The sequence below is a fragment of the Lepisma saccharinum genome, chromosome 21 (genome assembly GCF_977018435.1).
Source record: "Lepisma saccharinum chromosome 21, izLepSacc3.1, whole genome shotgun sequence".
In the NCBI taxonomy this organism is placed as follows: domain Eukaryota; kingdom Metazoa; phylum Arthropoda; class Insecta; order Zygentoma; family Lepismatidae; genus Lepisma; species Lepisma saccharinum.
The window spans coordinates 37,806,841-37,821,855 of record NC_139249.1 but is presented as its reverse complement, the minus strand read 5'-3'; the positions used below and the strand labels follow the sequence as shown (position 1 = coordinate 37,821,855).

Sequence of the window (15,015 nt, the reverse complement as noted above, 5' to 3'; positions counted from 1 at the left end):
TTCCCATGCAGCGTTACATAATGACATCTTTCAAAGCAAACGCCTCGCACATTCATTCCATCGTCTATTAAAAAGAAAGTCAATAAAGGCAAATTCCCTGACATTTCCCGGACTTTTTTTGACCTCTCAAATTCCCTGACGTTTCCCGGTTTTCCAGATCTGTCGCCACCCTGTGAACTACAATTCCACAAAGGTAAGACAGCAGCAGCACAAAAATCTGGCAAAACTAGGTTGGCTCAATAGCTGAATAAGTAGAGCAATGGGCAGTATGTCAGGGACCCAGGTTGAAGTTCTGGTTGAACCTGCATTTTTTTTTCACTGGAATTTCTACCTACGAAATTTTATATAAATCAAGGTACAAGCAAGACATACTTTATGCAGGTAATAACTTTAAACTTAATCTGAAACAAAAATGTTATTACTATGAGGTGTCAGCATTCAAAAAATAACTTCTACAGGGTGATCCAAAAAAAAATGTTAATACTACATGGGAAATAGAAAATGTACTACTTACCATCTACATTTACTTCTTTTATTAAATAAGACTGCATATATTAGCCTGTCACACACTAAACATACTGTATAACACCCTAAACACGAATAAATTCATATCATTGCAGATTGCAGCAAAGTTTGCTCCTTTAAGCTAATTTTCTACTTCCCATATAGTGTTATTCTTTTTTTATTACCCTGTATTTTCAACTGTCTGACTTCCTGATTGTTTTATAAGTTTACTATTAAACGAAATCTATAATATAACCAATACAATAAAATTAGATGCTTTGTTATTCATCACTTGTACACCAAAGATGTGAAGAGTTAATTTCAAAGGGAAAAAAACTGTTTTGTAAATCTTTCAAAAGGTGTAGGCACGATCTGGTGTTTCTAAGAAAGGGGTAGGTAGCTAAGGGTAATAAAATTATGTACCAAAATCACTTTAATTCAAGGAGTAGAAACTTAAAAAGTGTGTTTTTCTGGAGAAAACTTGAATTCAGTGTTATTTATTCTTTCTTCTATTTTCTTATCTTGAAATTAGGCCTCACGAAATACTGGCGGATCCAGTGGTTACAGTTGAAAGGGGTGAATTTCAGTAGGGTACCCCACCTCCCTGAAAATCAAACAATATGTCATACTATAAACAGAAACCAAGTTGACTTTGATGTTCTAGATATTATAGTATAATTCTGCAAAAGATAGGGGTCCAGGACTGGAATAGATGGTCATTATTGCATGTCGTTGAATTCCTCCCATTGCCACAATAAACTGAAGTAAAGTGAAGAAGCGGTCTTAGGCTCGATCTCCTTTTTGGGCATATTGCACAGTTTTGGATCCAAATTTAAATTGTAGGTCCAGTTCCGATTAGCCTATCATGACCATGTTGTTAATTTGCAACCTCAGCGAAGCCGAAAAAGTGGACTAAATAAAAATTTAAAAAATATTCTTGGGTCTGTTAAACTTGGTGAAAAAGGACATTTGAGTCTTCAAAAAGTAGGCATAATAATATATCCAAACCTGCATGCATCCTTACATACTCAAAACTTACACTCTAGATGTCATGGCCATGGTGCATGACTATTATTTTTATTGCAGTATTATTTTTTAAAGAAAGCTGGATCACAGGACCCCTAACATTGCATATGTAGAGACTGCTTTGTGCTTTGGAAATGTAATTGAATGGAATTTTTGGTTTAGGTCCACTTTATGCACAGATAGGCTAATCCAGACTGGACCTACAATTTACAGTGGGATCCACTGGCTATCGAACCACACCCCTTAATTACACTTAATTACCACTATGCCATTGGAGATGCCCTATGTGCATTGGAAAGCCTATAAATTTTGGATGTGGTTGCAACAAATGGTTTCATACACTAAACTGAAAATGTTGTACACCAAACTTCCCCTACATTTTATGCATTATTTTGACATTCTTGGCATACACAAGGGTTTTTCCTCATTCATTGATGTCCAGGAAGGAGGCAGAAAATACTTAATTTTTTATCCACTTTTTTCTCTTGAGTTTGTTGTTAGGCAGCTAGATTTAACAACTCTCTGTGCAAAAAATATTCAACAAGGAAGTTGCATGTAAATAGGTTAGACCCTCTCAATAAAAAACATTGTTTCTCATTATATAAAATGAGACAGTAATTCAAGGTAACAGTGCATGATTAAATGACACCATAATTTTCATAAAAACTCAAAATTTCAGTCTTTATGTGAAAAACGTACTGTTTTGGAGTACATGCTATTTTCCGTAAGTCCATAAATACATGTTCTGGTGCTTCAACTTCTGATGTTTTGTCTTCAAGACAGTAAATATTTATGTGGGATTTTTTTCCAATAATTCAAGGGGGAAGGACAAGGAAATATCCCTGCAGTGTTTTTTGTTATTATTATTGCTTTGGGGAGGGGAGGATATTATCAATATAGTATACCCACTGAAACTAACCTTCTGCGGTTCTCCAGCCACCACCTTCAAACTTGCAAACTAAGGACCAGTGCCATAGTGCTTCCATGTTCACATTTATGCTACCCGAAAATGAGCTTCGAACAGGCCGCTTACACAGATACACGGTTGCCATCCTCTCTGTAAAGTCAGTTTCATATGGAAGATCCCAGTATGCCATCCTCTCTGTAAAGTCAGTTTCATATTGAAGATCCCTGTATGCCATAACTACAAGTAGTAACCTGTGCAAAATAATTGTTCGTTATTATTTAATAATGTGTCAACAAAAATGTTATTTTATATAATTTTCCAAAATTTTGAAGCACCATAAAAATTAAAGAAGATAATTTCTTGTTCCACTAACAGGGCATTGCTACTAACAAGTTGTTGCGAGTCATAAATATCAAGTATATATATATATATATACCGGGTGCGGCACCTAAAAGTACCACCCCAAATATTTCGTAAACAATAATAAATATTGAAAAACTGCTTTCGCAGATATATGGGTATGAGAGGGGCTCATGAAATTAATGGACACAGTACGTTCAACTATGTAAGGAAATATTGCTTTCAACACAAACTGTTAACAAATATTTGTACATTAAAAAGTATAAAGTTTAAACATTCCGCCATGAGTTACATTCATAAAGGTTAGTACATTAACATCTTTCTAATTTCTTATTGGCGTTCATTCATTTACATCATAATTTTTAGTACATCGGAACAATCAAGTCTTCATGTTTGGTTATGACAAATCTTTAAGTTTTCAACTTTTATACTTTGCACCTTATACATTTTTATTTCTTTCTTTCGAATTAACTAACTAACTAACTCTCTAGCCTTCTTAAACCCGAAGGTTCATGGCTGCAGCAACACAGGCCTTCCATCTTTCCCTATCTTGAGCAAGATCTATATACTCTTTTCCATCCCTACCGATTTCCCTTAGGTCCATCTCGACGTTGTCCCTCCATCTTCGTCTTGGCCTTCCTACTGGTCTCTTACCATCAGGTTTCCCAACAAGAATCCTGTAAACTCCTCTTTCCTCTCCCATTCGTGCCACATGGCCTGCCCACCTAAGTCTTCTTGATTTAATTATTCTAATAATGTCTGGACATGAATACAAATTATGTAGTTCTAAATTATGTAACCTTCTCCACTCACCTGTCTCCTCATCCCTTTTAGGTCCAAATATTTTCCTAAGGATCCTATTTTCAAATACTCTCAATTTATGTTCCTCTTTCAATGTAAGGGACCAAGTTTCACACCCATATAATACTACAGGCAAAATTACGGTTTTGTATATTTTAACTTTTAGATTCTTAGATATTAAACGAGAAGACAAAAGTTTATGAAGAGAGAAGTAACATGCATTTCCTGAATTAAGCCTACTTTTTATTTCCTCTTTAATATAATTTTCATTTGTTAATATTACTCCTAAGTATTTGAATTTGGAAACTGTTTCAAACGAGTTGTTATCAATAATTAGATTTTGATTATTACCTAACACTTGGTTTCGGCCTGTAAGCATATATTTAGTTTTCTCTTTGTTAAGTTCCAAACCTATCTCTTTAGCAGTTTTGAAAAATATTTTAGCATTATTCTTAATTGTATTCACATCATCCCCCAGTAAGTCTACATCATCTGCATATGCTAACAACTGAGTCACACCATTTAATTTTAGTCCTTCTTTAGTTTCTTTTACCTTCCTAACAGCATATTCTAAGGCAAAATTAAAGAGCAATGGAGATAATGCATCTCCTTGTTTTAACCCATCATGAATTGTAAATTTGTCAGACATATTAATACCCACACGAATTTTACTTTCTGTTTCACTGGTGCATATTTTTATCATACTAACAAGCTTCTTAGGTATTCCAAACTCTACTAATATATTATATAATTTATCTCTTTTGACCGAATCATATGCTTTTTTGAAATCAATGAATAGCTGATGGACATTTTGATTATATTCCCACTTTTTTTCAAGTGTCTGTCTGATGTGAAAAATTTGATCTGTAGTTGATCTGTTGCGTTTAAATCCACATTGATAATCACCTATAATTTCATTAGCATATGGGGTTAGTCTTGTTAAAAGAATGTTAGATAATATTTTATATGTTGTTGAGAGTAGAGAAATTCCACGGTAATTATTGCAGTTCATTTTATCACCTTTTTTAAACACAGGAACAATTATGGATTCTTTCCACTGTTGAGGGATTTCTTCTTTATTCCATATTAAACAAATTAATTTATGAATTTGACAAATTAATGAATTTCCACCATATTTAATTAACTCAGCTGGTATTAAATCAATGCCAGGTGCTTTGTTATTCTTTAGCCTTTTAATAGCATCTTTAACTTCAGTCAAGTTAGGTTCTGGGACTAAAGGTTCTGCTGTGTGTACTTCATTTACTTCTGATTTATCTCCTACATGGACATTTAAAAGGTCATTAAAGTAGTTCTTCCATCTATTTAGAATATCGCTTGGGTCAGCTAGAAAATCACCGTCTTTATCTTTTATCAAGTTTAATTTAGGTTGCCACCCCTTTCTAAACTCATTTACACCTTTATATAAATCTCTGATATTTTTATTTTTGCTGTTTGTTTCAATTTCGTTAATTTTGCTTTTCAAGTAATCTCTTTTTTTACTTCTAAACGTGCGGTTAACTTCTTGCTTTATTCTATTATAATTTTTTAGATTTGTATCATCAGAGTTATTTAACCACCTAAGTCTAGCCTGATTTCTTATTTCTATTAGATTATGACATTCATTATCAAACCATGGCTTACTTTTTCTCGGTTTATGGTATCCTATACTTTCTTTAGCTGCTGATTCTATTGCATTACGTATGTGCTCCCAATTCTTATTTACGTCTGTTTCATTTATATTTTCATCATCATTTAAATCCTGCAAAACATCAAATCTATTTGACAGTTTAATTTGGTAATCTTTCTTAATTCTTTCATCAGTAAACTTTCCTGTATCAAATTTTAGAACTTTTAGATTTTGTTGCTTATGATTTATCACTGAGAGTCTTTCTCTTAATTTAGCAATTACTAAATAATGGTCACTGGCACAGTCAGCACCTCTATGTGTACGAACGTCAATTATACTAGTATGCCTTCTCTTATCAATGAGAATATGATCTATCTGATTATGAGTTTTACCATCTGGAGAAGACCAGGTATATTTATGGATATCTTTATGTTTAAAAGTGGTACTTTTCACAATTAAATTCTTTGAGGTTGCAAAAGTAATCAATCTTATACCATTATCATTACTTAATTCATGAAGACTTTCTTTACCAATCGTGGGTTTAAATGTCTCTTCTTTCCCAATCTGTGCATTACAGTCACCTAACAGAATTTTCATATCATACTGAGAAAATTTATCAAAGACCTGTTCTAACTCTGTATAAAAATCATCTTTAGTATTATCATCTTTATCTTCCGTTGGTGCATGTATGTTTATTAAAATAATTTTACACCACCTACCCTGTAAAACTGCATATGATATCCTATCATTAATAAATTCTATTGTTTTAAGAGCCGAGATAATTCTATTATTTATGAAAAAGCCTGTTCCAAAATTATGATTTTCAGTACCACCATAGAAAAAAGTATAATTTTTAGTTTTACAATTCCCTTCTCCTGGCCACCTAACTTCCTGGACAGCTACTACATCTAATTTATACTTGACTATCTCATTAACTGTACACTGAAATGCCCCAGGCCGGTAAAGGCTCAGAACATTCCAGGTGCCTAATTTAATATTTTTCTTATTCCTAACGTAGATCTTATCCTTAGTCCAGGGACCTCCCAAAGTAGTCCCCACCCGGAGATCCGAACGGGGGACTATTTTACCTCCGGAATATTTTACCTTGGGAACATCCATGGCCTTATATTGCTGATTCTTGACATGGCTTTTTACAGTGCAGAGTTGTCAGCTCTACGCCTAACCCCCAATATGAATGGAGGAACTACTACACAAAACAAACACAAACACATTAGACAGCACAACTACTACACAAGACACACACAAACACTTCACAACTATAACACAATATAAACACAAACATACCACAACTACTACACAAGACAAACACAAACAAATTAGACTGCACAACTACTACGCAAAACAAACCTACTAGACAGCACAACTACTACACAAACATACTAGACAGCACAACTACTACACAAACATACTAGACAGCACAACTACAACACAAGACACATACATACACACCACCGATACTACACAAGACAAATACAGGGTGGGAAATAACCCCTTGCCAGGGGTCCACAGTAAAAAGCAACAACAATCAAAAAACTTGTTCATGTAGTAAAGCATATATAGGACAAACCGGAAGAAGCATGGGAACTCACTGGAACGAGCATGGCAACGATATAAATGAACAATCACCGAAGACTGGGCTTTCCGAGCATGTTCTGGACCTGAAACCTAAGTTTAGAAAAAGGGAAGTGGTAAACATCGAAGTTTTGATTTCGAATTCTGATCCTTACATGCATATTCTCCAGAACGTGGCTGGAATTTATGCTTTGTTTCTACAGAGCCGTGCATCTGGAAATGATTCTCGGAACAATTTCTTATATTTTTTGTAAGGACTGTTAACGTTTAAATTAACCAGTTCCCCTTTCAAAGTACTAATGTATCAGTAGCCGCTAATTTAATTGGTCAGAAATTACATTCATCAGTAAAGGAATTAGGTGGTTGTCGAAAAAAAAGTTATCTTAATTAGAATATTATTAAGTATGAACATTTTTGAAACACTTGTGATTTTATGCTTTTGACAATTGTTTGGAGCTGTGTCTGGACATTATTAATCTGCTCTTCCAATTGCTGTTTCAATTGCTCAGAGTTGGTGGGGTGGGTCTTAAATTTGGCTTGAAGAGCTGCTACAGCTTCTTCTAAACTTTGAAAATTATCCAATGTGGCCAAATCAGTATATTTCTGAAGCAATAATTTGAGTTCTGAGTCAATTTTAAGAAGAGGGTCCATGCATTGTGATTGTAAATTTGTAATTTCTAGTTGAAGACTGGCATTGAGTGTGGTTTGTAAAGCTTGTAAATCACTTCTTAATTTCTTGACTCTGACATCAAGCATCAGAATCTCATCACTGTGATCTTCATGTCTTGTATGGCCAAATATATCATTAGACATTTTTGTTTTAGTGGTTATTTATTATTGAATATCTAATTCTTAATTCTATAAAAAAGGTATAAGCTTGTCATAGGATCCAGGGACCTCAATATATAAGCAGTCACCAGCAGAAACAGTATATACAGTGCCAGAAATCATGTTTGAGTGCTTAATTCTATAAATATTTCTCCCTATTGAAATCTTGACATTACCCTCAGGGGTTGTAATAAATTGCAATTGACCACCTACAGGTAATTGGTAATGATTTAAATTATTGTTAAATATGTACAATGTTTTACCTGTTTCATCATCAACATCTGTAAGTATGCTGTTCAGATGAATAATTAACAAAGCACTTAGTTTAGATATTATATCAGAAGAGGGTTGTGGTGTTGGCAGGTCCATAATAGCCTGTTTTTTGAAGCCAAATAAGTTCATAGGCATGTTTATTTATTTCAAATCATGCTCTGTAATTGGGCATTGTTTGCCACTTTTCAAATCAAAATGACCCCATTTTAAAGTATGTCTGCCACATGACAAAATGCATCTCTTATCATCATGTGGGTCCAGAGCCACTTTTCTTACAACATTTGTAGTCAACAAGTGATCCACACTCTGAATTCTGGATTCTGATGTTCTGATTGTGCTACATAATATGAGGCAATTTTTGTAATCTTCAAATTGGAGCTCTTTTTCAACAGTTACTCTGCCAATGCCCTTGGCCTTTTTGGCAACAGCACCACTACATGTTTCAAAACTGTACATCTTGGCCCTTAACCCAGCAAATGCCACAATAACATCACCAAGTGTCTCATCTTTTAACTTGCCAGGCACCTTTTTGTTGTGGTGTTTAATTTTTGAATGTTCAGTGGTATCAAAATATTTAAACAATTCAGGCTGTGCTATATCTTGATAAACATCTTCTGTTTGAATATCAAGAACAAAACTATCTGTGTCCATGTACATCAGTTTTACACGATCCTTATAAAAAGGCTTCAACACATTATAAAACAATTTTAACATGTGTAATTTGGCCAATTCCAATACCACAGCCCCTACATAAATAGGCTTATCAAACTTGATCTTTGTTTTTTTCATGTTGAAAAGTGCCATATTCTCATCATAAATTCTTCTGTAATTGAAGTTGGGCTTTGCAATCAATTTTTTGCTCCGGCTGGGGTCAGTAATTATTTTAACATCAATATGTTTTCTGACATTTTCTATTGTTTTGCCATACACTGAATTGACCATCAATTTAAACAAAGTTTTATCATTTGTATAATAGATTGTGGTAGCCAAGCAAATGTTATGAATTATGAGGTTTGGTGTAAGATATCATCATGTATTGGTAATCTTACGTTGGACAAGGTGGATGACATTAGATTATGTGGATTTGCTGGAAATAAAAACTGCAAAATTGTCGGTTGTAAGACGATAAATATTCAGATTGACTGCGAATACTTTCGAATGGAATTTTTCATTTTAAAAGAACTTAATGCAGACATTATTTTAGGTGTTCCTTTCTTACGAAAGTACAAAGCAATTGTGGATTTTAGGAATCAGAATATAAGTTTAATAACTTCATCAGGAAAGCAAGTTTGTACAACATTAGATAATAAGGATTCTAGTACGATAAGTGTTGAATCTGACAAGCTTGTATTTGGTGTGAAGCATGATACTGACATAACTGAGAATGAATTTCAGTCATGTAGGATGTTAAAATATGTACATATGTTAGATATTGAAGCAAATTATATGCCTTCTCAGAGGGATATTCACGAGAAAGTATTTGCAATTGAAGATATCGGTGATTCACAGAAACGTGATTTATTTTCACTCTTATGGAATTATCACGAACAATTTTCTGACAAACCAAGACATGCCAAGGTAGAACCATATAAGATACAGTTAGACAGTAACGTACCTATTGCTACGGCACCTTATCCTATACCAATTTCTAGGAGAAAGAATTTAGAAGAAGAACTCGCCAAATGGGAAAGTTGGGGTATCATATATCAAGAATCTTCCCCATATTTAAATCCTCTACACATTGTGCCAAAACAAGGTGGTTTATGGAGACCAGTAGTAGATTTTAGAAATTTGAATAAGCATGTCACCAGTCCTCAAGTTAGAGTTGAACCAATTCATGAAATGTTACAACGATTTTTGGGATCAAAATATTTCTCTTCTATTGATTTATCGTGTGGCTATTTCCAGATCCCATGAACTCCAGAATCACATCTTTATACTGCTTTCTCATATCGTGGTAAACAATATTTATTTCGATATCTTCCCTTCGGCATACGATCTGCTGTGTCTATTTTTCAAGACAGGATGAACAAAATTTTCACGAGAGAATTCAACAACTTTGTTGTTTGCTATTTAGACGATCTCTTGATCTTTAGTAAAACTTGGCAGGAGCATTTAACACACCTGGAAGCTGTTCTGCAAAAATTGAAAGATGTTAATATGTCCATCAAGTTTTCAAAGTGCAAATTTGCTTCTAAAGAAATTGCTTTTCTTGGACATATTGTTTCTGGAAATGAAATTAAGGTAGATAGTAACAAGAATTCTGCTATAATAAATTTTCCAACACCAAATAACAAAAGGTCACTTCGAAAATTCTTGGGTTTAGTTAACTGGAGAAGAAAATTCGTGAATAAATTTGCAGAAGTTGCCCATCCACTTTATGAACTTCTGAAGTCGAATATTCTCTGGAAGTGGAAGGAAGTGCATGTAGAAGCTTTTGAAAGGTTACGTGATTTGGTTATATCTCCAGAAGCTTTAGCACAGCCTAATTTTTCTAAACCTTTTAACATAAATGTAGATGGTTCAAAGAAAGGTATTGGAGGTGTTCTATGGCAAAATGGAGACACACCAGAAGATAATCCCAGGATTATTCAATATGCAAGTAGAGTTCTTCGTGGTAATGAGTTATCTTACAGTACACATGAAATCGAATGTTTAGCAATTATTTTTGCTTTTGAGAAATTTTATATTTATGTAGCCGGAACTAAAATTAATTTGTTCACAGATCATAAATCTCTTTCTTGGCTGGAGTCAGCAAGAACTTTAAATCCACGTTTAAATAGATGGTGTTTAAAACTGCAAGGTTTTGATTATGATATCCACCATGTTTATTTATTTATTTATTTATTTATAAGCAATCCCATAACAGAGCAATGCTCCAATTACAATGGGATATTACAACAATACTCACATTATGCAACACAAAAAAAGAAAAAAAGAAAATAAAAAGATAAAAAATACAATACAAATACAATACAATATACCCACCGACAAACATAATACAACTAATACAACAAAATAAAAATTATAAAATTAGAATAATACTATAGTACCAATATACATGAAGCTGAAGCTTCAGACTTCAAACAGTATAACGAAACTCCATATTAAAACCCGCACTAAGCAAAAGAGATAAACACCCAACTCTCATTTTGATATTTTTCAGATTATCGAACATATAAACATAAACATAAAAGATAATATACAAATCCATAACGTTAAGTGCAATTCAATACATACAATACACAACATAAAAATAAGAAAATTAAATACCATTTATCGTTACATCTTAACTTTGTCTTGAATAGCAGCCCTTTATTACTGATATGTACTTTGCGTAAGGGAATGCAAAATCTACATCAATTTTATCCTTAACAATATTATTATGTAGTCTACACATACTAATGACCACAGAATTCTGATGGACCAAATTTTTGGAAAAAGTGCATATAAACGGTTGACGCAATCTTAATGATTGAGGTTTAGTACAGAAGTTTAATCTTTGCAAAACTTCTTCTGTTTCGGTTAGACCATTAACAACTTTATATAATAAAATATGCTTTGCAATATCAGATCTAGTTTTCAAAGAGGAAAATTCAAACTCAGTTAGTAGCATATTATAAGGTACTCTTAACACATAAGACGATTTTTTGTATTTTTTAAAGAACAGATATCTTAAAAATTTATTCTGGATTCGTTCGAGTTTATCAATATATAATTGGAAGTAAGGACTCCAGATTACATTAGCGTATTCCAATTTACTCCTCACCAGAGCATTATACACAACTGTTAATGCTTTACTACACTGCATTTCCTTTGTGTTTCTAAATATAAATCCCAGAGTTTTGAAACCATTAACTACTAGTTTATCAACATGGTTCTTGTAACTGAGTTTAGAATCCAGAATTATTCCTAAATCTTTAATTATATTGACTCTCTGAAGACCCACATTACCAATAGTATAATTAAATAAAAATGGAGATGAAATTCTTGTAAATGTTATGGAAAAGCATTTAGCAACATTAAAATAGAGCTTATTTCTTATACACCATTGATGGCATTCACTCAAATCGGACAGTAATTCTGTAAGATCCTTAAATTTTACAATATTCTTGTAGAGTTTTAAATCATCTGCGTATAAGAGACACTTTGAGTAATTAACAACAGAAGGTAAGTCATTAATATATAATAAGAACAATAAGGGACCAAGATTGGATCCCTGTGGAACACCCGAATGACTAATATATGTACTCGATGAACAAGCATTATAAAGAACATACTGCTCTCTATTCAATATGTAAGACTGAAATAAAGCAACTAAATCATCCGAGAAACCGAACTGTACCAATTTTTGTAAAAGGATGCGGTGATTTAGCTTATCAAACGCTTTTGCAAAGTCAGTGTAAATTACATCTACTGCTTGATTTTGATTAACTGCCTCAGCGATATATTGAGTAAAGGTAACGAGATTAGTTACAGTAGATCTTCTCGGTATAAATCCATGTTGACAAGAAGATAAATAGAGTTTAACATGGAAAAATATTTTATTGTAGAGTATTTGTTCGAATATTTTAGCAGGTACAGATATTAATGAAATCGGTCTATAATTTGTGATGTCACTAGGGTTACAAGATTTTAATATGGGACAAACTTTACTTATCTTCCATAAAGTAGGAAACTTACCCGAATTTAAAATCAGATTATAAATTTTACATAAACAGGGTGGCTACAAACAAGCAAAAATGAAATTCCCTGACTTTTCCAGGTTTTCCAGGACAAAATTTACATTTTTCCCTGACAATTACAAATTAAACTAAAGCGATGTTTTTGCAAATGGAAATAATAAACTCATACAGATCCAGGTATGGATATGTTAAGTACCAATATTATTTTCTATGAAATTGACTTAATTTCTCTGTTCTCTATGATTTGAATTCAAACTGCAAAATAGTGAATTTGGAAAATTATTACAATTCACAAGCTAGGGAAGGATTACGGAATTTTGTTGTACGCAGTAAGTTTAAAATAAAATACTTGATTATTTTTAAAGTTAGGACTAAATGAGATAAGAGTGAAGAGTGAATGATTAAGAAATACAATTTGTAATTTATCAGTCTCCTTATACATTCTCGGGATTATATGTTGATATTTCCACTGAGGTTTGTAACCCTCTGCTTGCAAGAACCATGAGTGTGGACTCAATTTTCGATGCATAAAGCTACTTCTCTCTTCTCTGTAAAGCAAACAACTTAACTCTTTCATATAAGTGAAACAATTGAATCGAACAAAATAAAGTGTCATATTTCCTTACATTATCAATGGGATTTCTGCTTCAGTACAGTATATCCAAGTGCAGTACTGTGAAATTGACAACATGCAGTTATACCATTAATGCTGACGAAAAGGTTATGTAGGTATTAGAAATTTAACGCAAGGAATTTATAGAATTGCATTGTATAGGTACCTGATTTAGCTAACCACACATTAGAACACTAATAATACAAGCTTCTGAAAGTTCATATACGAGGGGAATCCTGAAAAAAGCTACAATGGTGCCTATACGCAACACTAGTGGTCGGAGAGAGACGCACACACATGCAGGCAGGAAGAAGTGGCATTTAGCTGTAAATGGTAATAGTCGTAATGCAGCCGTTTTAGGAGAGTTCTAGGTTAAAGATTGCAGCTCTCATACAGTCTCCCACAGACTGCGATGTAACCTACATTGCACGCTCGGAATTTGGCACAGAGCCACCAGCAATTGTGTGAGGTGTGCAGACCGGACGTCGTGAACGATAGTATGGTCAGACGATGTTGCAGACAATTCACGGAAGGCCAATCGAATGTGCACAACCCCATACAACACAACACAGGCCCTTTGCATCACTTCAGGTGAGAGATCTTGGACCACTCCCAGTACAGCCCTGCCCTTTAATGTACCGACTTTCATCTCATGGTTTAACTGAAGAGGTTTCTGGCAGGGCAAGAATTTGACAGCTACACTGCGGTAGAGATAGTTCCAGTCTTTGTTTGTCAGACACATATACCATGGGCATACAAAATTTAGTGACATGCTACGACAAATGCCAGAAGAACGGTGGTGATTATGCCGAAAATTAAGTTAGGACTCACTGTTACTAATGCAATAAATTACTACTGATATTCTTGTTTTATTTATGCCTAATCGGTAGGGACCTTAATATTTTGTAGTTTTTTTCTAAATTGGTGTATTTTCTTATTTTTTAGTTTTTACTATATGGTGTTATTTTTCCCAAATTCACATTTTCATTTTAGCGCATTTTCTGGCAAATATCTGAAATTATACCTTGACGGTGTTTTTAAACTACTGTTTCACATGGCCTACACATCTTCATGAGAGTTTGATATGTTGAAATTTGTCTTGGGAGAGTTATTTTACATACCCCTTTTTTTAAATTTTAAGGTAAGGATTTTAGATAATGGAATTTCCCCCGTATATACTGAAGGGTGCATAATGACCATAAGTGGCGACGCAACAAAAAAATTTTAATCAATCAATCTCACGTGACAGATACCGATATATTATAGCACCAAAAATTGGCATTATCTTTTTTTGACTTGTTAGTGTTATGTTTCCCAAAATTCGCGTTTTTGTTTTAGAACATTTATCTGCCAAATATACCGAAATGTAATACTCCATTGTGCTTTTAAACTATTATTTTAAATTGTAGGTCACGTGGTCTACGTATTTTCGTGACAGTTTGATATGTTGGAACTGGTTTTTGAGGAGGTAAAAGTAAAGTGCTCCCCTGCACTTTTCCATGAAGGTGTATAGGGGTGTGGAGTTAGGGTTCCACACTTTCTTGATCACGGCTGAAGGTGGCTAGTGATGTGATCAGCACCACACTCCTGGATACCTTTATCCCTCAAAGTTTCCTCAAGGTACCAGCTTCATATTATGCTGGCGCCGGAGCAGTTTGAATAGGTGGAAAACATCCCGGTTCTCCCCCGCAGGGGATCGACCCCGGGTCTCTCGCATATTAGTCAGATGCCCTAACGACCGAGCTCCATTATTACTCGCTTGACAAATGCCGATGGTGCACACTTAGCTTGGTAATTC

The 15,015-nt window shown here is 33.9% G+C and overlaps 1 protein-coding gene across 1 annotated transcript in view; it reads right to left on the bottom strand.

Annotated features, from left to right (window-relative positions):
• Window positions 1–15,015, bottom strand: part of LOC146004343 (uncharacterized) — a 76,981-nt gene that overhangs the window by 11,697 nt on the left and 50,269 nt on the right. Inside the window, exon 2 of the mRNA XM_083143130.1 lies at window positions 2,450–2,688. Coding sequence (XP_082999256.1) covers window positions 2,450–2,672 — 223 coding nt within the window. The 5' untranslated portion in view covers window positions 2,673–2,688. The remainder of the gene's footprint in view (window positions 1–2,449; window positions 2,689–15,015) is intronic.